The 25,018-nt window shown below is 42.4% G+C and overlaps 2 protein-coding genes and 1 long non-coding RNA gene across 3 annotated transcripts; 1 reads left to right on the plus strand and 2 right to left on the minus strand.

The window, feature by feature from the left end:
- The first annotated feature begins 744 nt into the window (after window positions 1-744).
- On the plus strand, window positions 745-5,195 carry fkrp (fukutin related protein). The gene is made up of 2 exons (XM_085430139.1): window positions 745-1,120; window positions 1,358-5,195. The coding sequence occupies exon 2, from the start codon at window positions 1,471-1,473 to the stop codon at window positions 3,058-3,060; it is 1,590 nt and encodes a 529-aa protein (XP_085286265.1). The 5' UTR covers window positions 745-1,120; window positions 1,358-1,470; the 3' UTR covers window positions 3,061-5,195.
- Window positions 4,523-13,075, minus strand: slc1a5 (solute carrier family 1 member 5). Its single transcript, XM_085430140.1, has 8 exons — window positions 12,394-13,075; window positions 8,803-8,845; window positions 8,586-8,654; window positions 8,291-8,457; window positions 7,594-7,827; window positions 7,279-7,473; window positions 6,962-7,096; window positions 4,523-6,836 (listed from the first exon to the last, which is right to left on the minus strand). Exons 1-8 carry the CDS (start codon window positions 12,927-12,929, stop codon window positions 6,632-6,634), a joined length of 1,584 nt encoding a protein of 527 aa, XP_085286266.1. The 5' UTR covers window positions 12,930-13,075; the 3' UTR covers window positions 4,523-6,631.
- Window positions 13,076-17,032: 3,957 nt separating this feature from the next.
- LOC146694052 (uncharacterized) lies at window positions 17,033-20,583 on the minus strand. Its single transcript, XR_014914853.1, has 3 exons — window positions 19,785-20,583; window positions 19,627-19,696; window positions 17,033-19,523 (listed from the first exon to the last, which is right to left on the minus strand). It is a non-coding gene; the product is annotated as an uncharacterized LOC146694052 (long non-coding RNA).
- Between the last annotated feature and the right edge of the window lie 4,435 nt (window positions 20,584-25,018).

The raw sequence follows: 25,018 nt of genomic DNA on the forward strand, positions 1-25,018 counted from the left end.
ACGTGCAGTCTTAAAACTAACATCAAAATAAAGTAACACCAGGCAGCGTTTATTAAATGTAATGCACCTGAAAATAAACGTTAACCTTTTTTTTTTTTTTTGCTGCTCTTATTTTGTATATCCCGGATCCCAGATCAGTTTCCTCCTCGTGAAATGCCCAGTGTGGGTGACAAATAAAGGGCCATGTTTTCTATAATAGACAATAAACATGTCGCTAGGGGAATGAATTTCCTGCCATTTTGTGAGCAGGAATGGTTTCGGGAACGAAAAAGTTAGCTGCAGTGATCAACAATGCTATTTCCGGTCGAGATTTTATCTTTGATTTTGATTTTTGATTTTTGGAAAATAAATTGTGAAACGAAGACAGCCATAACCAAGAACAGCAATACAAAAGCCTTTGGGACACATTTGTAATATATAACATGTTAACGTGAATTATAGTTTTTCCCCATATCATCTTTATATTTATATTTATATTTTTTTGTATTGCTTATATCCTTATAACCTCTGCAATAACATTTGCAGTTATATCTCATATTTTATATTATAGCAATATGCTTTTCTATTCTTTTAAAACGTAAGAGATTAGGTATAGACGCCAGGTAACTGGGATAACTCTGAAGCGGTTATTGCGTAAAATATGTGCCTTTCATTAAATAGATTCATAGATTGGTCCAGATTTGGACACCCCCTACAATAGCTTTATTCTGAAGGATTTCAACCGGAAGTTGTCCTGTTGCTGCGGGCAACAATGTGATAGCTTAATGCTAAAGTCGTGCAGCTGGGTTTCTTGTTTGGGATTGTGTTAAGCCTTGCGCTTTTGATATATTCTTTTGATCATTAGGTGTGAGTTTCTTCCAAAAAATATTGGAGACTATTTCTTCCACAGCCGTACAAATATGAGCTAAACTCAAGTTAATATCTGTGTTTGCTGCTGCCGATTCAACCTCGGTAGCTACTACGCTACCAGCTCAAAAAGATCATCATGAAATCCACATATAGCGAGCATAACGGGCATAATTGGCTTAACGTTGGTAAAGCCTCTTTTAACTTCTGAATGATATTATGGCCCTACAAACGATTGTCTTATATGAAATAAAACCGATACATTCAGATGAAGGTGAGTTGCTACTATCCTATTTTCATTAATTTCTAATGCAACTAGAACCTGTCATGGAACAATCATGTCCTAGTTCCACAAGAATGTGATTATGGCTTGGGTCATTCACTGACTACTTTGTTTAAATTAAATATCCTGTGTGCAAATTGTGATGTTCATATGCAGATCAATACATTATACTTATACGTAAGCCTGTGGTATTGGAACCAAAGCACAACATTTTTCTGTCATTTACAGGTTGTATGCGACTCTCTGTTACACTGATGGGGGTCCGAGACCAGCCACTGGATTTCTTGATTCAAACTTAAGTTATTCTCCTGAAATAAACTGCAAAGGAAATATTAGTTGCCATGCGGATCAGTTTCTGTCAGGGCTTGTTAACTATTGCCATCATCCTCAACCTCCTCATTCTCTATTATGTGTCCCGAGCCCAGCAGCAAATGATGGAGAAGAGGAAAGAACTTGGCAGGGGCACAAGAAGGGCTGCCCTACCAGCCTCTGGTCTCGGAGGGTTACTTGCAGGAGCTGGAGGTGAGCCTGGAGTGGTTGGAGTGGAGGGACACAGTCGAGGCCCACGTGTAACTGTTCTACTTCGGGAATTTGAACATTTTGAAAACTATGTTGGGGATGTGGCTAATTCCTTCCTTCACCAGAGGCCAGAGCTTCCATTCCTGGCTGTAGCTGACACATCACCGTACCCTCCACTGGTGCTTCCGGAGGGTGCTCGGCTTCTTATCCTCTCCCCCAGCCCAGACCAACCACCACAAGCTCACAGGCCTGAGTTTCATGTGCAAACAGAGTTTGTGCTGCTAGTGCCTGATGGAGTGGAGCTGGAGCAACCAAGGGCTATTGAGAGGTTAATTAGAGAGTTGGAAGGAGAGGGTGGAGGGCCTGTGAGGTTAGTAGCTGCACCCGTATTGGCTCGATCTGCTGTGCAGTGTCTCCACTTGCGGGTGAACCTCAGAGAGTGGACAGCTATCTATTCAACAGCTGCATCAGGGAGCAGTGGGAGTGTATGTACAGCTTTACAGGGAGATGCAGTCGTACTCATTCGGACTGAGGATCTTTTTAACCTCTCTGTCCCTCTTGGAAGGCCTCTCTTCTCTTCACTCTTCATCCAGACTTCTTTGAGAGGCTGGAAGGTCAAACTCCTGGAAGGCCCCTGTTTCTCTGCAAACCATCGGCCTCTCTTCAGCTCTGCTCACAACCAGTGGAAGGCTGACACTCGACTAAAGGAGGCCACGGGGAAGTTAATGAGGAGCTTCGGTCTGAAGCGTCTTCTGCTGCCTGATGGGAGGGAACAGTGGTACGGCTGCAGCAAAGAGACACCACGCTGCTTTGGCACTGTGCAGGATGACACTCCAGACTATCTTTATCTGGACCGCTGGACACCTCCCTGCTGTCTGCGAGCACTCAGGGAAACCACCAAGTATGTCGTCAATATCTTGGAGCGCTCAGGTGTGCGCTACTGGCTAGAGGGAGGTACTCTGTTGGGCGCCGTACGCCATCAAGATATCATCCCATGGGACTATGATGTAGACCTTGGTATCTATCTGGAGGATGTACCCAACTGCGATCATTTAAAGAACCTGGACTCGGGCTCTCTGGTGGATGCTAATGGCTATGTGTGGGAGCGTGCGGTGGAAGGAGACTTTTACAGGGTCCAGTACAGTGAGGCTAACCACCTGCACGTTGACCTGTGGCCGTTCTATCCACGTAATGGCGTCATGACCAAAGATACGTGGACTGAACATAAACAAGATGTCGAGTTCCCAGAACACTTCCTGCAGCCACTGGTACCCATGCCTTTTGCTGGCATCACTGCCTATGGCCCTAACAACCACAGAGCCTTTTTGGAACTTAAATTTGGAGAGGGGGCGATTGAGAACCCCCAGTATCCCAACCCTGCAAAAAAGAGACTGGACAGAAGCAAATTATGAGTCATACCGGAGGGCTACAGACCCATTTAGGTTTACATACATACAAAGAAAATCTTGCCTCAAATAATTGTCTGTGAAAGATAATGGAAAGTAAAGCCTTTTACACACGTGCACTGCAGCCCTGAATGCTTTGAGACATTACCAAACTGAGATTCACGTGAGAGCACAAATGTCCGACATTCTTATCTGACCGTAAATGGTCGAGTACCTCTTGTCTGTGTGACATCCACATCTAATCATCTCAACATTTTCTGGAGGTCATGTGTGAAAAAAAGATTTAATATGGTGCCAAAACGACTGCATTTACTGTTACCTTCACCACATGTGTATCAGAAGACTGTGTATTGCATGCTTAGATTGTTCTTCCTGTGGTTCGGATGTAAAGTCTAATGTTGAACACACGTTATTTATTTGCCTGAGCGGTAGCATTTTGTTTGAAAGGCACACTTGAAAAGTTTAAATCCATACACTAGTGTACTGACATAAGGCTGTGGTGTGTATGTGTTGTACAGAAACATTGAACTACTACTGCTGTAATAAAAAAAAATTTAAAAAAAAGGTAGATAATTGAAAAAAAAAAACGATTTTTTAAAAACTAAATTGTATTTTATCTTAAGCAGGATTTAAGGTATTATACAGACGTATGTGTGTTAAATAAGTGGCTTTAGCCTAACAGGTATTTTATGATTTTTGAACTCTGTTGCCTTGTTTTGCACGTCTCAGTTTATGAGTGAATGTTAGTTTGTGGTAGAGCCAGCTGGTAACTGCAGCTGAGCAGACTTCCATCTAATGAAATGAGAAGCACACCTGTGTTATTCATGCTGTTATGGACGATTGCTCTACCATGCCTTAGAATTCAAGTAAATAATTACATATTTATAAATATTATGAAAAGGAAATTCAGTATTCTACTCAGTTCCCCTGGTTGCCACATGATTCCTGTAGTTTTTCCTGTATCTAATGTACTAGGGTGTCAAATGATTTCATGTACTTCTACAATAAAAGAATAAGTTTCATGTATTTTGTAAATAGCTGTTACCACTAGATGGCGCAACACAACTAATTAACGCCAAGTGCTGTTGTTGTGACGACCAAAGGGGTGGAGTGTAGGCAGGAATACAACTCTACAGGAACACGGCTCACGTGTTCATCACAAACCCAACGTGTCATGCAAACTAGCATTACAATCAAGCCTCTCCCATGTTGTTGCTCTACATATTGTGTCCCTAGAGGTGTGTTTATATTGTTTTTTTGCTTCTAGTATTCATATATGGCCTGGTTAATGTGCCCAGGCTTATGTATCAGTGGGAGGCTGCATTGCTTTACAGTCTCTAAACATAAAGACAAAGTATTTTGTGTCTTTTCTGATTTGTATTACTGTGTGCTTCTGATTAGTCTCTGCAGTAAGAGTTAAAAACAGGGTTTGTCCACAAAAAGCCACATCCTCTTATTTATATGTATAAAAAAAAACCATTTATTGCTGAAAGGTTGCTGACAGTACATTCAGACAATAAGTTATTTTACAACCATAGTCCACTTTAAACAAACAAAACCATGATCAAGCCACATAATGGAAGAGTTCAGGAAGTAATCTTGCACCACAAAAGGAACAGGAAAAAAAAAATAAAGAATTTTCTTATGACATAAGAAATGCTAAGACCTCAAGGTTGCAGTTAAATGATTGTCATGTGAAATTCTGTAAAGCTAATGTAATGAGAAGGCTAAGAAAGCAGGCTTAAAAAATATCTGGTTTTGGATTTAACAGTATTTGCCCAACTCATGTCTATATAAGATGTTAATTAACAATTGATATGGATGCAAAAGATATACTATTGTGCTATATTACTTTCATCCATTTAAAAAGTGTCTGGGTACTTCAATAGCCAAGCGTTTATTAGGGAAGAGGTTCAGTTCCCGGCCAGCCGGACTTGCATTGCTCTCTTGGATACATCACCATACCCCAACCCCAGACAGTATCTCTTTAGTATCGATGATCTAACAACTTCTCTCCAGAGCCTTAAAGTCTACCCCACTGATATAAACTTTTTTAAAGAAGCATCTCATAAAATATATTTAAAACTGTAGCTCACACCAAATAGAAGAGACTGATAAATAAAAATATCCAAATCCAACAACTTGCCAAAAGTTGAATCTGGAAAAATAAAGTTTGGAATTACTAGCATTTACAAAATTAAATACTACAAATGTCTTTGGAGCTTAAAGAAATAAATTTACAAATGCCTACCAGAAATTCTTGGTTGGGTGGAGGCCACCCGGCTATTACTCCACATTTACACCCATGATAGCCAAGACAGATTATGAGATTCTCCCTTTACCAAAGTTATTTAGGTGTGTACACCTCTCATTCTCATAAAATAGAGACATCCTTGTAGTGTAAGGAAGTTAGTTGCTCATATATGACATATAACATCAAACAGTCACTGTTGCATAGTGTGTGTTAAACCACTTGTACCTGCACAAGAGCAAAGCAGACCAAAGAGTGTGACTAGAATTCTGTTGCAGAGTCTATTTAACTTTTGGTCCTGGAGTATTTTAAGGCGCACGCAGAGGAAAGTCTTGTAGCCAAAGTCAAAACCTGAGGATGTGTTGGTGATCGCAGCATTTTTCTCCACATGCGCCCATTTTATTACATATTGCAGGTCCATGAGCAAAGAGGCCTTCATTCAACTTTGGGTGATTACTGAGGACGTGTTTTCATTTGGTGTGTTTCAGAAGACGAACTGAGGCTCTAGGACAGATTTATTGCCTTTTCATCCCCTCACTGTGAGAAGGTCATTTCACATAATAACCGTAAACACACTAAAAGACTAAAAAACCCTGCTACTTCCATGCAGAGTATAAAGAATGCACTTAAACTCAAATACGAAGTACTTGCAGTTTAAAACATCACTGGATGAATTCTGCATGAAAGTAGCCAAAACATGTTTAAAGTTGACAACTTCCAATAATTACACAGTGGGTGCAGTGAACAGTATGGAGGTCCTCTACTTATAAAGTCAGAGGCTTTCTCCGTTGTCCCGTGGAGTGTTTGCCGGTAATTTACTAAGACGCAGGTTCAATAATACAAATGAAATGGGGCAAAACGTTAGTGACAGACCAGTGCATTCATGTAACTTAAGCTCCGCCTATTACGTGTTGAAGTTCATTGGTCCAGCTTTTGTGGGTGGATGCACTGGTCACATGACAAACTTACTCACCAATCAGATTTTTTACTCTCTAGTAACACACACACACACACACACACACACACACACACACACACACAGGAGTTAAAGCAGCCAGTCTAGTGTACAATACAATCTCACCCACAATGAAAAATAAAAAAAAAAAATCTTGAAAAGGTCGCTAAATGCGCCCCATGTGTGTTTTCAGCTACCCCTCCAGAAAAGTGTTGAAGTCAGAGACATTGTCTAGTCTCTCTCTATACTCTTTTCTTCAGAGCAGACAACGGAAATGAGGGGCTTGATGCTCAGTTTTCTTTTTCTCCCCCCACAATATCAAACAAGTATCAGAACTGAGCCAGGAGTCCTTGAAAATGTCATCAGTCACATTACATACTTGACTCTTTTTCACCAGACCCTGATTTCTGAGCATCGCTTCGTTTACTAATGAGCGGCGAGCTCTCGGGGGCGGCCTCCAGCCGGACCTCGCTCAGCTCTGCTCCGTTTCGTTTGGCATCTCTGTCCACAAAGAACTGCAAGATCCCCGCGCCGAAAGCGTCACCCTCCACATTGAGCACCGTGCAGGTACGATCGCTGAAGGAAGACAAAACAGATGGCATGCCATTTTAATGTCAGGGTATTTACAGCCAGCTGTGTGCCCTACATTATTGTAAATCTAGGGCATCACGGTCAACATCGTCCAAAGTTTGTATACTCACACAAGCCAGTCAACAGCCAGGATAAGAGAGATGTCGCTGGTGGGGAGTCCTATTGCCTCCAGGATAATAGCTAAAGTCAGAACACCGCCTGCAGGAATTCCCGCTGCTCCAACGCTGGATGCTGTAGCTGTAACACTAAAGTACAAAAAGCATGGACAGTAGCAGTTAGACACAAATCTATTGTCATGATTATAAAAGCCACTGAAATCACCTCTATTATTAGGCAACTGTTTGATAAGTAAGCCAGTGGTACAATTGATTTAGTATTACATGTCACTGTCTAACTAAAGGTGTGTTTTGGTGGCTTTGGGACTTACAGGATGGTAATGACTTGGATGAAGTTAAGGGAAACGTGGTTCAGCTGTGCAATGAAAACTGCGGCCACGCACTGAAAGAGAGCCGCACCGTCCATGTTGACCGTCGCTCCAATGGGCAGGATGAAGCGGCTGATGTGCTTGGATACGCCGTTCTTTTCCTCCACGCACTTCATCATGAGAGGTAGCGTGGCAGAGCTAAGAAGCAAGAAACGATGGCCGTGAGCGTGCAGAAAGGATGTAGAGATACACTGTTGCTTTAGAAGACAGAAATCTAAGTCATTCAGTATTTAACAACCTGAGAGTCACGTTTATTACCTGGAGCTTGTTCCAAAGGCTGTGGCTAGAGCCGTGAATATCCCCCAGAGGAAGGTGTAAGGGTTCTTCCTTGTAATGATGAAGTAGATGCCTGGCAACACAAGTGCTCCATGGATAGCATGTCCAATGAGGCAGCAGGCTATATATTTTCCCAAACTGGCAAACAGGCTTGCAACATCTTCCATTTCCACAATCTTCCCAGCTACAAGGAACATGATACCGATTGGGGCATACCTGCAAGGGAAGAGACGAGACAGTGATGTAGTTTAAGTTTCTGATACAGAGCACACTTAAAGATAAAAAAAAAACAACAACAATATTCCTCGCGTATCTGTCCATTAAATACACAACTCCAGCCAGAAATGTAGCAAAACTTTTTAAATAGTTTGTCTTGGTGTACTGCATCCATAAAAATAACTAGCAAAGATATTGTTGAGTGCTCTAATGTTAGGAGAGACGGGGATCTTGTCGACACTGCGAATCAAGCCTTTAATAAAGCCATAATGTTATGCAACTGCACATGCACAGTAGTTGCAGGATGCAGACGCTTCTATTCATTCAAATAGCAGGTTTAAAACAGCAGCGTGGTCCTCTTTAAAAAACACTTTGCTGTAATTGAATATTTTGCTCTTCACACGTGAACATTTTCTGTTCTTTTATTCCTTCCCCAACCCAAAAAGCATCCAGGTGTCCTTACCACATGATCCAGGACACCAGCACCATGGTGGCCTCGTTGAAGGCGTTAAAGAACTTGATCAGGATCTCTCCTTCCTCTCCCAGCTTCCGCAAAGCCACCCCAAACACGATGGCAAACACTACGAGACCAAGAATATTCATGCCATCCTGGTCTGTTCCAAAAGGCACCTGAAAAGCACACGTTAAAAACAAAACACTGAGTAAGAAAACACATTTATTCAGCCCTCAGTTTAAGAATACAGTCAGGTAGTTTGAGTGTATTTATAGTTCATTTTCCAGCCAGTCACTCTGCTCACATTCTCCACCGTGATATTGGCGATTCCGTTTGTGCCATTCTTTTTCATCAGCTTATAGGAGGTCGTATACTGTACAGGAGGCAAGAAATTGCTAGTTTAGTAGACTAATTAGCACATAATCAGCTTATCGTCATAGCTCTGTTACACAATTCAGTGGAATGACTATGTTAAAAAGAAAAACCCACAACAACCCAAAAAATTCAAATCCAATACTTACAGACTGAAAAGCAGCAGACACAAGGTTGGAGGGAAAGATGTTTCTGTGGATAAAAAAATACAACACATTCAAATCCTTGTGCTCAGTGTGAAGTGGATTACTAGCTGTGATAGAGAGCAGAGAAATGACAGGTTTGGGAACTAAAGTGCAGAAAACAGGTTTGGTTGTTTGGGTTTGTTCTCAAAATACATTTTATTTATTTTTTAAAAAAGCACAGAATAGTAACACTGAGTAATGTCACATGTGCTGCTTGGAAATTTAATTTAAAAACTACAGGCTGACCTGCTTTGACTCATTACTGAGTTTCAGCTAACTATAGAGCAATACTGCTACTGATCCTGTGACATTGAAAGCACAAATGCTATCTCTTCAAATGATCAGTGACAGCTCAAACAGAGAGGAGTCCAAGGCTCGCCATGTAAAAAAAACAGCTCAGAGAATTTAACTGTTAATCTCGTTTTTTTCCCCCCCGTGTTGCTGTGACCTTATCCATCACCTGCTAACGAGTGCATGCATACACACTGGCTTCCACAGAGTAGGTACAGCTGTGTATTAAATTTCCCAAGAACACACGAAAAACCCAAAGTGCACCCGTTACCCCTGCAGCTGTCTGCAACAGATCTAGAGTAATAAGGCATTAACTCCTCAACCGCTTTCCGGTCATTCAGTCCCTTCCATTGGCGCTGCAGTGCTTCAAGCTTAAGGATCATGTGACTGCATGACGTGGCAGAACTAGAAAACCGGCTGCGTCACAAACAGCCGTGAAAGGGGACTAAACGACTGCTAAGCTTTCACACCATTTGGATATTCAAATGGATTGGCATAGTCTGAGTGTAGTAAGATGACGAGAGGAAAGAGGCTTAAGTATTTAATGTTTCATCAGCACAAAAGTGATCAGCATAATAATCTGTGTGTAGAATCTAAAGAGAATCCAGACTTCAAGCATTGTTAGAATTCACATGCCATCACATCCTTGTATAGTATTAATGGGAGGCAGGACTCCTGACTATAGGTACAGGTACACGTACACTACATTTGCACAGAGATGGCAATCCCGAGTACAAGCGTGGCTCACTCGTACACTTCCACTTCCTTGTTCTCCGCTGTGTTTACTTATTCTTGGCACAGGTACAAACCGCAGCGCTAATTAAATTTAAAACAAAAAGAACACAATGTTTCGTTTTTTCCGCCTTATCCTACTCAAGTCTACATGTGGATGCCATGCTCCTTCGAAACTGTTCACTCTGAGGTGAACTTGCGACTTGAATGTAAATAAACTTGATTTTATTGTTTAACTGGAATGTTGGTATGAAAACAATGGGCCATCACATGCCTATTAGGCGGGTGGGTCTCCTATGTCAAACGGACAATTGTTTGTGCTCAGATCTTCTGACGTCTTGACACCATCCTGTTACACCATCCCTCAGCTGCTTTGGGAAAATGGTACACGTTTAGTATCAAACCCAACAACAGAAACTTCGGGCACTTAATAAGGTGGACAAACGGATGAAACACTTAAGCTGAAAAATAGATTATGGTTCTAAAGAATGGGAATGAATCCCAGCATCTCAAAGGCCTGTTGAGCTCCTGACAGCTAAGGACAGGATGACAAAGATAGAAGATCTTCATATAACTAAGTTTACTAAGAAAAAACAAAAACATGTTCTAGCTTCGCAGAATCACCCACAGGTTTTGTAGGTCAAAAGGGAAAAAAAAAAAAATGCAACTGATAAGATATGTCAACAAGGATGTGTAGGAGTGGTGTGTGGGTGGTGTGTTGTCTTTTTTTCCCCTGCTCTGTTTCGTATGAGTGTGCGTCTGCAAACAATGACCAGGCCATTATTGCACTTTAATGAACAGCTCTTCAGTCAGTTCCACCCAGTAAGTTCCACGCTGCCTTTGTTGTCAAAGGTAACCAGGACACCGGCTGACCAGGCTCACGCTAATGAGAGGCACGGGTCTTCTATTGGGATAATGTGCGTGCATGTGGAACGGTGGCATGTGTCCAATACAAGACAAACATTACCCTTGTTTCATATTTATCATCTCTTGTCTTTGCCTCCCACCCCACGTTATGTAACGTGCCAATTAACGTCAGGTAAAAATGTTAATCTCCATCAGGGCACAAGGACTGTTTTATGGATGTGTTGCCAAGGGTAAGTCACGATGCAAGGGGTGGGTGGCGAGTGGAATATTCTGGTTTTCATAGCGCACAAGTCCGTGATTCACCGAGCGCCAGACTGAGCAAACCATGAACAGACCAGTCAAACTAACCAGGAATAATGATGCAATAGTTGCAAGCATTATTAAGACTGGATGTAAACAGACTCTTAGAGGTGTTTTAAGACTGTCTGTGTTCCATCTCGTCTACTTGAGGCAAACCAAATAAGCTTAACGTGATTCGTGGTTCAGATTACAGATCCAAACAGTAAACCCAAAGTCTTCTTGTTTACACTCTAAACATGTTTTTAACCTCTGTGGTGGGAAACACTGACACTGTACTTTATTTCAGACTATGCTGTTGCATCATGCTGTGTAGTTATGTCTTTAGAATAAAAAAAAAAAATTCCAAAAAATAGAAAAACTAAGCTTCACTGAATTGCTGTTGACATGTAAGAAAAGCCCTCACCCCCCAATTAGTGTTAGACCAAAACACAGCAGGTACAGGGGAAGCGTGCACAGTGGACCAACATCAATAGGAACATGTAATAGTTATTTAGATGACGTGGAACATTTCCTTCTGACGCAGTTGTTTGTGTACAATGGTCATAGATGCTTCCGGGTGTCCCCTCTCCCACACCATAGAGGTGACACATGCTTCATGAATGCCCTGTGAACATGACGCATTGATTTAAAAAATAAAAATAAAAATGTCGGGCGGGTGGGGGCGCATGGGCACCTACAGACGGAAGTCATTTTTACTTAACAAGTTCAACAAGTTTAAACGGCATTGCGCCATGTTCCGTGTTATGTGTTTCAAAGTAAACTTTGACAAAAGTTGCGAACAGAAAACCTGTGAGCGTAAGCGTAAAGCGAGTCAGACTAAAGATAAAACACGTGTAGCAGCAGTACAAGTGAGCCCCCAGCAGGAAGTGTTTGAACCACAGTTGCGATTAGGGACAAGTTTCACGCACGTCTTGTGATTCCACGTGTAAACGTCACACTGGACAAGACGTGGAATATTACCAAATAAGTCAGTGTATGGGTTTAGTGGTCCTGGAAAAAAACAAAACACTAACACAAAATAAAATCTTTTCATTTTTTTATAAAGCGCCCGAGAAGGGACAACAGGACTGTGCCGGGGAGTTAACCCTCAGCGAGGACACAGCTGATGCAACCGTTTGTTGGCATTACAGCACTGCATTGTCCGGCTGTAGTGGACAACTAAGAAGACATGTGCCCGATCTGGTTCTTACAAGTACTGCTACACGTACAACAGGTTACTCTGTGTAACTTGGCTACTATTATTAGATCTTTGGAGCGTCCTACGCGCGTCATTACATACAGGCCTAATTACATGTGAAGGTTTAACGACTTTTTTGAGAGTATGTAGACCGACTGTGTGTGAGCAAGAGTTAAGGTTTCGCTTACCTTATCAAATCTAAGAAGGAGTCTATAATTTCTTTATGCGCAGGCACGTCTTCTTCCAAGTAGGCCGGCTTGTTGACGGACACAGACCCCGGCGATATGATGAAAGCCATCACGACCCCAATCGAGGACGCAATCAAGGTGGTGATCAGGAAAAAGAGCATAGCCAAGCCGCCGAGTTTGCCCAGGGCTTTGGGGTCGATGCTGGCCGCTCCGGACACCAGGCTGCAGACCACCAGAGGAATGATGATCATCTTCAGCAACCGGATGAGAATCTCACCTGGGAAGCCGATGTAAATCACCTGGGTTCTCGTTAGTGTTACGTTACGCACACCAAGTCCAATAAAAACACCAACGATAACCCCGGCCACGGTGAGAATCACCAGCAGGTTGGCCTTGACGATCCTCAGCACGCGCTGAGACAACGTCTCCGGGGTGCTCTTCTTGGGGCTGTCCAGCCCGTTGGGCATGGGCTCGTCGAGGTGAGCCTCACCGTTGGATTCCTTGCTGCTCTCTATCATGTCTACCGTCGAGGCCATGACGCGCGTTTAAACTTCCCCTAAAACTTAACGAAGGAAAACGTGTCTGAAAACTAGCAGCAACGTGGCAGGAGACCTTTCTAAAATTAAGGCAACTGCATACAAATTTCCTCCTGCGATTAGTGAATGTCGCTTGAGGACCGCGTGGGTTCTTATCTACCGGGAAGCATTCCACGCCCACCTCTTAGTAATCTGGGCGTGTCTAACCAAGGCTGCAACATTCATTATAAAAAAAACAGCGTTTTTGGACGGAAACGTATTAATAAAAATGTCGTTGCGTCACGCATTGTTAAAAGCAAGACAGCATAAAAATTTCCCCTAACCACCTGAACTGAAAGTTACAACCACGTGCAAAAGACGTTGAAAAGTCTTTGAAAAGTGTCCAACTTTTATCAAATAAATAAAAAAAGGTCGAAATTAACTTTATAATGGGTTTCTTAATTAAAGGTGTGGTACACTCAAAATGATGCAGTGCTACAGGAATATTTGCCAGCTCTAATCTCTTCCTAGATTACTACCTTTCATCAGTTAAACAACTAGATCACATGAGTTGACGAGAGGTACAGGGTGTGGAGCCTGCTACTGCATTCATCAAGTCACACATCAACAAAGAAAATGTTCTTGCTTTTTTTATATTGACGTAGATTTTGGCATGTTTTAACAGGGACATGTTCCATGACATTAATAAAAGAAAGAAAGAATATGGTAAGGGCCTCATGAATGAGCCTCTGGCTGGATGATTGGGAAAAAAACAAGTGTTTCTGTAAGGAGACGTTTTAGACCTTTTACCTTTTAAAAAAGGGAAAGTTGGTTAATTTAACATCAGTTACAGAACAGAGAAAGTCTGTAGATATTAACAGTACTTTCATATTATATAATGAGATGCTTTTATGATGTGTGGTGTTCACTAGATTGAAACAAGCAACATATATTGCATCATGCAGTGACATCACAACACTTCCATTGAGGGCTGAAATTGGCAACCACATGTGATGATACAGTTTTAAGTCTCCAACTTTCAGTGAATACAACTATTTACATTTACTTTGTATTGGGGCTCTTAAATAAGGGTGTGGCACATTTAAAAATGATGCAGATCCACTGGAATATCTGTCAGCTTTAATCCCTTCCCAGATTACCTCTTTTCATTTGAACAGCAGTTGAACTAGGGCACATTAGCGGAGGAGAGGTACAGGGTTCGTCTCTACAGCTGTGGAGGAAGCCACCAGGGTTCGTCTCTACAGCTGTGGAGGAAGCCACCAGGGTTCGTCTCTACAACTGTGGAGGAAGCCACTGGGGCTTTGATGTGCCCTCCCTCCTCTGCGGCTTTATTTGCTTTCTCCCCAAGTCACAAATCAACGAAGAAGAAACCTCTTAGATCATGAAAGGGTAACGCACGTGGAACGACAAGTGCAGTAATAACATTAATCTGACATCTGGCGTGTCTGGATGGCAAAGAATGGCCACTGAGGAGCAGTATGTTCTTTGGAAACTGTTTCTCACCCAGTTGTAGTGATGAGTGAATGACTGTGAAGCAACGGGCCGTGTGTTTTTCTTGGAAATGTGTTGACAGTAGTTAAGAATGAAAGTGAGTAATACAGCGTTGAATAAGAAAGCAACTTTCAGATGAAAATAAAGGCTTAAAACATCCATGAAATGTTAGTATCCTGACTTCCAATCATTGGCTAGGTGTGCACAAAGATGTAATAAGAGACAGACTCATTGTCTGGGCCACAGAGGCCTACAGTCCGATTGTTTATAATTTATGTGTAAGTGTTCAGGACATACTGAGGATAGCTTACAGTCAAACTACAATTCAGGTGCTTTTTTTAAAGACTCCCACTGGCTGAAATTTGTGGGAAAAACACCTCAACACCAAATAATGCCCACAGGACCAGATCTCAGACTGGCAGGAAGCTGTGCTCTACAAGCCAAGTTTGTTATCTAAAGCTTAGGCCCTGTTCGCCCTGACTGTGTGAATGATTGAAGGAATCACCGTGATTCTGTGAAAAGTGCATTACCCTGTGAGAAAGGACAACTTCAATGGCTAAGCCAGCTAGCGCACAAGAGCTGAGAAGGCCCCATCTATAATAACACACAATGCACACGCTGTGAAGATGAGTTTCTGCTGTTATTTAATATATTAAAACTGAAGTGTCTGACTTCTAAATGCACATATTTCAGAGCAAAAACAACAGCAATGCTATGATAACACATGTATGGGTGAGAGTTATTAGTTCAACTTTAGTTAAATGTGAAGGTTGGAGTTTTTAACTGACTCACTACGCTCTGACCGCATAAAGAAAGTAGAGAAAGTCTTCAAAGAAGACCGAAATTTGGTGGGTGGATGTAGCATTTTGTCGTACATCTGTGTGTCAGTAAAGTTGTACTGTTCTTCGAACAGGTTCAATAACACCGGTGTCCTTGGCTTGTTGTTATAAGTCTTATATAAGACTTTTATTAGGCAGCACTTAAGTTAGTAAATATTTGTTGGAGAGGGTTTTTTTATGGATCTCGGTCAGCCTTGTGATAAGGATAAGGCTTCCTTTGGCATTTTAAAATTGCACTAAGTGGTTTTTTTTTTATATTCACTGAGCCCAAGAGTGTTTACTTTGCCCTTATGTTTTTGTAGTTGTAACTGACTTAATTTGGAGATGAGGTTTTATTCATTTTTTAAAAGAAATTGGAAGAAATATGTTATGATATGTCCAGAAAACCTCAGCTGAATCTAAATGTCTTTAACACTGACACGTTAAACCAAGGCAGAGAACATGGCAAATTCAGCACCACCTCAGCTGTAAACATTAGCATTTATCATCACGTGGCATCTGGCCGGAGGTTTAGTTCCCTCTTTTTCTACAGTTTGATGCTTGATAATCAAGCATGAATAAGGACACGGCGCACAAACAGGGGCAATTCATGTGACCTATGAAATGGGGACGTGAACAACAAAACGTTGCTGTCTCAAGTATCGTGAGAAGAGCAAGTGAGAGACTGGGAGAAAAGAAATGAGAAAGGCTGAAAGGAAACTTGATACCCCTCCACCTGAATGTGCCAGTGCAGCAATGCCCTATCTTTTATCCTGGTCTGCTGCGGTCATCGCGCAGGATCAGGGTGAAGTATGAAAACACTTCCACTCATTCCACGCTGTTTTTCAAACAAGATAAATAAAAAAATACAAAATTAAGAGTAGTCGTCCACAAACTAAATAATCGACAAAGTGCTGACTCATGGTGCTGTACTGCGGTACTGAGTTATGATAAGGTGCAGAGTCATGATGAAAATATATTCCAGGATGTTTATCTGGAAGGAATGTTGGACAGAGGAAAAGTCTGGAAATAATATCTTTTTTTTCCCCACTAAGACCCCTTGAGGGGAAATTTCATGACTGAATATTCAAAGAGGCTGAGGAATAATACTCATGCAAACTATGGTAAACTTGAAAAAAGGAACCAAGAAGAGAGTGAGATGGGGGAAGCCATGCCATTAGGCCATTATGCTCGAACTCTGTTTGCTAGAACATAATGTTTATGAAGCAAACATTTACGCTTCTTGCTTTGTGATAAGTGAGGTGTGCTGTTCAATCATACACTGTGTGTGCTCAGCGATACAAAACACTCTTGAAATGGCACTTTGATCCTGACTCCTGAACAGTTCTACATTTAGTATTATGTGAGAAAAAAAAGTGAAGTGTGCATTTTATACACAAATGTCAAAGTAAACTGAAGTTGTGGTTTTTAGTGAAACATTATCTCGACCGTCACTCTCAGGATTGTACACTTTCAACAGCGTGCATGTTCTACATTAGATTTTGGCTCAAAGCACTGCTTTCACAAAGCCCAGCCTCACAGTACTGCAAAGCAAACTTCATTACAAAAAAGCTCCTTATGCATGTGCCATGTGTAGATTCGCTGTCACTACTGTCCCTGCAGCCCACAAGTGATGAGAGGGCCCCCTAAAGCCTATCTGATCTCTTAAAGCCTTCTGTGATCAGAAGGGGCCTCCCGAACTTATTTACAGATTTGCGCTGCGCAGTCAGACTCACATGCCGTGCCTAGAGCCATCCTCCATGTATGACAAATGAACTTCCATTTGAATGTGAAATACTTTCAATTATTCAACAAGAGTGTACTGCTTAACATTTAATCCTAAATGATATACTTGAAAAGCATTCGGGACAAAAGCCTTGCGGTAGATCGGTGAACGGTTCAGGGTGTATCCTACCTCTCGGCTTTGGATGGTTGGATAAGTTGGTTGAATGGATTCAGCATAAGAGAGGATTTATTTCGATATTGCCAAATCACAATGACAGTCATTAAAGTGCCTCGACTTTATACTGTAGGTAAAGACCATATTATATTTTGGAGAAAACCTCAGCAATCAAGCGACCCCTGTGAGCAAGCACTTCGCAACAGTGGGAAAGTGCTTGCTTTTACAGGAAGAAGCCTACGGCAGAACCAGGCTCAAGGGGGGCAGCCATCTGCTGTGAACAGTAGGGGGGTGAGGGGAAAGGAAAAAGAAAAGAAAAGGTAGCAGGACAATACATAGACAAAGGGACCCAGTTAGTCATTACGAATGAAAAGAGAACTCAAAGAGCTCATCAGCTCTTTGACATCAAATAAAGAACTCGTCTTTTTCCTTTTTTAGCCTTTTGTGGTGTCACGCTCTAGACCGACAGTTAGTCTATGACATTTCCTGAGGGACAAAAATAATCTTTCATAAAAATATTATCTTGATGTAATTTTGGAAATATTGTGCTGTTAAATAATTTAACATTTTAACATTAACTGGTTTATCAATAAAGAATTTTTGATTTAAAGGTGTTTGATTAAAATCTGCTGCTTTTCTACTTTCACCGTGATCGGGGTTCTGTGGACAGCTGGTCACTGCAGACATTTGTTGTCGCTGCTGCAAAATGAATGTGAGAACAGACCAACGAGAATTTCTGAGGAATTTTTATGATTTAAAAGTTCTTTGGTCCTCACAGATGCATTGATGAAAAGTTGCTTATCTTTGATGTTAAAGGGACAACAAATATTTCTAACAATAGAAGTCCAATCACTTTCTTTTAACATTAGTAGTTTCAGAGATCAAGTTTGTCCTCAGCGAGTAAACTATGTCTGACTTTCTGTCACCTGTAAAATAAATACGCTGCACCAGATTTTCGCTTTAACCTTTCCTTTTTTTACAAAGCTGAATGGCCAAGGTGCTCTTTCATCACATCTGCATTTCATTACATAGCCGTGCTTGTATTTTGTTGTTCCTCTATATAAGATAAAGCTACATTCTGAGTTAATTACCCACACAGTGTGTGCATCCACACATGGGCTGTACTTAAATGCACCATGTGTTGGAAAGCTGTTGTCTTACTCCATGTGTTTTAGCTTTAAGTGTTTAACCACATACTCCTCTTCCCTGGGCTCTTTTCCCCTTTTGCCTGCCTTAGTCTCAGGATAAACTAAGACTTGTTTTGAAGAATAAGCAGACTTTGAATTGCTGTTAGCAAGTGAGGTATTTTAGCTGAGTCTGACAGGTTTTGCTGAGTTAATTGATGATGTATTTTTAAAACTGTAGATTGTGGCAGCCAACAAGGAGATTTCAACACTGTGCTAGTGCAAGTTCTTGTTAACCATTGCTTACATAAATACCTTTGGACAACCTGTGCTTCTTCAAACTTGCGTGCTTTTTTATCGTCTGATAAGAATACAGTAGCACGCTTTCTGGCACTGTCTCTCTTCACAGATTGGTAATCTAATCTATCTGCATGCCCTGTCTCTCTCCCTGCGTCTGTCAGTTGGCTTTAGGTGCACTGAGTTACCCGAGGAAGGTCACAGCTGTTTGTTCACACCCACAGTCACAAACATTCCTTTTAGCCAATGTTCAAGAACAAATTATACTACATAGGTCATGTGCGTACATAGTATTCACCTGACAAATTTTTTGTCAGGTGAATAAGACACCTTATTCACCTGACAAAACAAACTTAAATGTGCCCATTTAAGTTTGTTTCACCATGAGTATTTAAATAAATGACCCACATTGAGCTGAGATCAATCAATATCGCACAGAGAACAGTTCAGCTGTTTTTGCCACTGCAGCAGTGCTCCTCTACTGCAGTGGTTCTCAAACTGTGGTACGCGTACCACTAGTAGTACTTGGGCTCTCTCTGGTGGTACGCAGGAAATCTCCAATTTTTTTTAAGATTAAATAATATACTACTATACTATATACTATCATGGAAGCATGCAAAGATGACACGAGAGTTCCCGAGGCTCTTCTGGGAACCGGAGTCAACCAGAAAACGGCTCCCTGAGCGTGAGTCCTCTATGAAGAGCAGCCTTTCCTTATCGCCGCTACAGAGCACTGGCGGGCTCATTTCCCTGGGCCTTAAAACTGCAAAGGTGGCACGGCACTGTCACACTGATGGTAAAAACACAGCCCTTTTCCGTGGTGCTGCCGTGCCCTGATCCCAGCCACCATCGATGAGTCGAAGGCCCCCGGGAGAATCGGTGGAGGTGTGGGAGATGCCGTCGGTGAGTCGGGAACTGTCGCCTGGATGCCAGTACAGTTGTTATTATTATCACTCGTTACATCCTGTTTATGACAGTTAAAATAAATAACATTCAAATAAGAAATACTACTATACCACATAAGGGTGGTACTTCATGAGCCATATATTTTATGAGGTGGTACTCACTGTGAAAAGTTTGAGAACCACTCTCTACTGCAACAAAGACAGCTTGTAGTCTTTTCACTCTTTAATCATTCTGAGAACTCATTAGAGACAATTCTGATGTTTTCAAACAGGAAAAAAGAGAAATGAAGACACATTAAGACTATTTACACAATGCTTACCCTTACAGATGGCAGCACTGAAGGTCAACCCCAGGGATCAGACCTCACACATATCAGAATAAGGCACAGAAAACAGCAGATCAAGTCGAGCTCCCGTATCATTTTTCCTGTGCCGGACATCATGAGCTGGAAAGCTCTGAAGGAACATTCTTCTTATACATAAACAAGGCTAAGTCTGTAAATGAATAAGTCAAGTTAATTCATTTAGAGACACATAAGGTTATACAAAGTCATTTAGATCAGCCAGTTAGAATGTCCTGACTGGAGGTTGATGTCATAGAATATTTCTGACCTTGTACAGCTTATTAAAATGTAACCATTATAAGCAAATTTCTTTCTTATGTACATTTTAAAAAAATCAGGGCTTTAATAGGTCTGTTGTGTCTTATATTTTTAAAAAGAACAAGTATAAATAGATTATTTTCCTCTGCAGCACTCCATTTAGGGGACAGAGTCTCTCTAACCATTGGTCAGAATGTCACAGTGGGGTTCAAGTTAGAGAGCTGGATGAGATACGAGGTCCTAGAAGGGCAGCCAACCTGTAGACTAAAAACATAGGCAGAAGCCAATCTTCCCACAGGACAGTTGCAGGGAACATCCAGGTCTGGGCAGTACAAACCAGACTGAACAAGTGAGAGGTCTGATTTGCTGAGATCAACACTCCCTTCTTGTAACGCCTCCCTTTCCCAGCTCCTTTGCGCAGTCTTGCTTTAGAAGTCATATGATACTGTATGGCACAGCGTTCAGAATTTTCTCTTTCACCAGCCCACCCTCTCTCCGTGTCTCGTTTTCTACCTCCTACTCCATGCTTGTTCACTAGCTCTTTTGTGTAGATAATGACATGGGCCTAAAGAATAAACAGCTGTGTGACTGATCTGTTTTCTAATCCTGCTTTCTCCATCTTCTTTTCATTATTACACATATATCTGCTCTCTGCACTCGCTATGTGCAGCATACACTCTGGAAACCCAAGACCGCCTCCACTGACCATGTGGAGTATTTTAAGTGGAGTGTTTTTATATTAGTGTAATGGTAAAAATATGTTTATAATCTCACATAAGAATAAAGAATGGCAAATGCATTGTACTTCTAGAAGAAAATCTCACCACTACACATTTATTTGGGTTGTTATTTAGCATCATTGGTGAACTTTAATTTTAAATGTCTGCATATAGACTGCATATAGAAAGGCACTAAATCTCACACAGGCCTAAAAAACTTGTTAACCTTGTCCCAAAATCAAAGGATTCAGCTATTCAGTTCTTATATACACACACACACACACACACACACACACACACACACACACACACACACACACACACACACACACACATATATCAATCTGAAGATCAGGGTTAACTGCGTCAGAGGAAAATAGTTCTGCACAATATTAAAGTAAGTGATTATCTAATCACAGTTTTGTCGAGGTTGTTGCCACATAGTTTACTCAGAAAACATGGGAACATAAAACTAGACAACACAATGCAAAATGTACAGCTGTTGGACATACATGTATGTATGTGTGCTGTATGAAAGCTCTCTATCTATATATAAGTGCATTATGTAAGCAAGATGTGTATATTAATAGTCCTGTTTACATGCTGGCTCTAACTGCTCTGCACCAGAGCAGAGGTCACTCAGACCTGTAAGTAAGTTTACACTAGATATGAAAGGAAGTTGGAGGTTTGACCACCTTGTTTATTGTTCCCTTCTCAAGGGGTGGATTGCTGCCTTGTTTGGCTAGGTATGTGTCCTTCACACGGCCTTGAAAAACAGACTGTTCAAATACTTCGCAGACAAAAACACTGACGACAGTGCAAGCCCAGTAGATTTAATCAATGTAATTAGCAATGCACGAACAAAGTAAAAAGAAGACCTTTGCTTTTTTTTTTTTTTTTTTTTTTTTTTTTAATAAATAGGACAGGGGGAATGAATGAGAGAGAGAGGGGGAGAGAAAGAAAGAAAACCAAAGGGGAGAAGAGACGGTGAGAAGGGGGGGGAAGAGAGACAAAAAAAAAAACAAAACTCCTGGGTCACCTGTATGGAGAAAAAAAACAAACAAACAAACAAACAAAAACAAACAGAGGAGACAGCAAACAACAAAGAGCAACATAATAATAGAGAAAACAAAGCACCATCACAATAAACTAGCTAGTCATAGATATCAGTATTTACTAAGTAATAAACGATATTGTGCAGCACGCAAGATAGACAGCGCACAGTGTGCTTTGAGGCAGCAGCCAAGAAAGCTTTAGTCCGCGTCTGTGAATACCCATGTGTGCATACCTGTGTGGATCAGCATGCTTGCATTCCAAAGGTTTCTCCATGTAATGATCTGCTAGGGAGTGTGGGGGGGCCACAGCCCCGTCCTCCAGGGTGTGAAGCGGGTATGGAGGAGATCAAAACTCCAGACATCCAGAGGCCCCCAGAACACAAGAGACCATGGAAGACCAACAGAGGGGCAGCCGCGCCACTGTCCCAGTAAGAGCTGAGGAGAGTCCCAGATGAGGGCTCGCCCAGCAGCCGCGGAGCAGAAGTCAGGGGGAGTTGCAGTGACGCGCCCGTGAGCTCCGCCGGCCCCCAGCTGCGCCTGAGTGACCGAGCCCTAGGCCGAGAGGCCGGGGGCACCCCACCTCCAAAGGGGCCCGAGCGAGCCCCAGGCCCCAGGCCCCGACAAGCGGCCGCCAAGGAGTGAGCCGGTGTGTACCCGGACGCCCACCCCCAGACACAAAGAACCACCAACACACCGACACCTGAGGGAGTCCGCCACCAGCAGGGGAAGTGGTGGTGGGTGGAGATAGGCCTCCAAACCTTGGAGGGCCTGAGGTGTCCCCAGAGAGGTGGCGTCTGATACCCAACCTGACATATAGACACAGACATACAGGCACACACAGACACAAACATCCATTCCCACCCTCATGCTCTCATATGCACTCACTCCACACTCAACCAACGTGGAGACAGACATAAAGAGACGCTGTACACACAATCACACTCCCCAAGCGTACTCTACAAACCGGGTCTAGGTACCCTTGCCCCTGGAGGGGGGAATTGCACCCAGACCCAGGTGGTGTTACCCTTTTCCCTGCGGTGGGGAGAGGCAGACCACCCCGACTCCGCAGCAGCAGGGAGGCCCCACACCCCAGACCGCAGTCGGACGGCCAACTCCTCCTACTAGCCCTCCCGCTCCAGCAGGCCGCAGAGAATGGGGGTGGGAGAAGACTCCAAACCTCCCTCCACCCGCTCATTGTAGTGTTGATGCATATGTGTTCTAAGGTGCAATTAAAACCCAGGAGGGCATGGAGCTACCTGCCAAGGAGCAGCAGGTAAGCGCATAGTCCCTCCTGCTAACCCTCAATGACTAAGTGTATTTAAAATTGAGAGGTGGGCAACGACGTCAGGGGTGAGGTATACACCCTGATGGTGATTTGGACTCCGTGATTGTGCCCACCCCCAAGATCCTATATGTATGTGTAATGAGAGTGTGAATAATGTGAATGTCTAAGTTGTGGGATAAAATTGAGGCAGAGGCAGCCAGAAGGGGACAGGGGGGGGGTAGCCTCCTCTGCACCCTGGTGACATACCCCCACTCCAAGGCCCTGCATGTGTGGGTGGTTGTGGAGGAGCGGGAAGAGGGAGGCAGCTGGAGATGGGGAGGGAAGGAAGGGAGGGGCAAAAAGAAGACCTTTGCTTGGAGACCTGCCTAACCCCAGGGCAATAGTAGCAGTGCTTCCACAGTGATAATGATGCCATCTACTCATGGGAAAATGCTAGTGGCAAGGAAGATGTTCAATACAGTCAGAAAGACTAAGGCTGCTAGGTGTGTTGATTACATTAGCCTGGAAATCTGTTTTGTTCTCTTTGACTGGATTGCATCTGGTAAACACATAGGCAATAAAAGATGGACATAGCCATGGTGACATCTCTCACTGATTAGTGAAGTCTCATTGTAACTCGTGTTCTGAAACCTAATGTGACCAGTGAGAGGTTAATCGGATTGAGACTAACACATTAGGTGAGTCACAAAGTAGGCCCATCCCAAATCATTATCTGTGGGATGGGCCTGCCTTATTACTCTTTCTGACGCTAATGGGGGCCATTATATACAAAATAAGCATCATGTTCTAATCACTGACAACTGAAACTGATGATTAAGGCATAATTTCATCGGGGAAGGGCTAAGGTTACAGGTCAAGATGTTAACGTTCTAATAAAACGTCTATACAAATTGACCTCTTTTTGAAACCAAGTTTCAAGGGGCTTCAACACTGGCATAATTTTTTAGACCCAGAAGCTAGCGCCGTCTTTAATGCACAGTCTATGGGTAAGGTATGGTAGAGGCTTGTCAGCTCCTCTCCTCCTGAACGCTAATAAATTGAATATTTTTGTATCCTTGACTGCTTCTTTCATAACCCTTCAGTATATCCACAGAGATACATTTCTCATAAAGAGCAACGCTATCTTAATCCTACAAAATTGAAAAGGGGGGGCTGTAAATTCGTGATGGCAAATGTAGAGTCAGTTTAATATAAATTCAGTAGTCAGCACTATTAAAAAGATTGTGCTCTAAATTAAAACACAGCTGGAGGTCACTCCATGCTTGTTTTCGCTGGCAGTTCACTGTGTGGTGTGAGCACGTAAAATGTAAAAACATGAATGAAAAAGAAAATCTCTTAATCTCTACAATCCCAATCTCCAGATCCACCAGCAATTCACCCACCCCTTCGTGCTTTTCCTTACCCCTTCTCCCCCCTCAGTGTGTGTGAACCAACATGGCGGCCTAATCCCCTTACTGTAGCCGATAATGCCTCTTGGCCTGAGCTATTAGCTGCAGTAGTAGACTGGATGAAAATCACTGCCATGAGGGTTAATAAAACTGCTCCTGCTACCACTAACATGATTTCCTTGTCTTGCCTCACAAAATGTATTTTTGCTTGATTTGAAAAGCTGCCCCCCCTGAGAAAAAAAAGAAAATTTGGTAAATGAGTAGGGTGCAGTCCAAAAAAAAGAAAAGGTCTAAGGCATGATAGCAAGACTTTAGTAATCCACCACCAAGCTTTGAGCTACATGCTAATGTTAGCTTGTAGACAGTGCTAACATGCAGATGCTAAGCTGGACATGTTTACCATGTTTATTTTGTCTTTTTGTTTCATAGGTAGAACATCAGTTATGTGGCACGCCCAGAGTTATTGTGAGCTTACAGGTCATGACGTGCGGAGCCGTGTTTTACA

Source organism: Copadichromis virginalis, linkage group LG14 (assembly GCF_057382275.1).
Source record: "Copadichromis virginalis isolate Kocher_CV1m ecotype Utaka linkage group LG14, C_Virginalis_male_GT1.1, whole genome shotgun sequence".
In the NCBI taxonomy this organism is placed as follows: Eukaryota; Metazoa; Chordata; class Actinopteri; order Cichliformes; family Cichlidae; genus Copadichromis; species Copadichromis virginalis.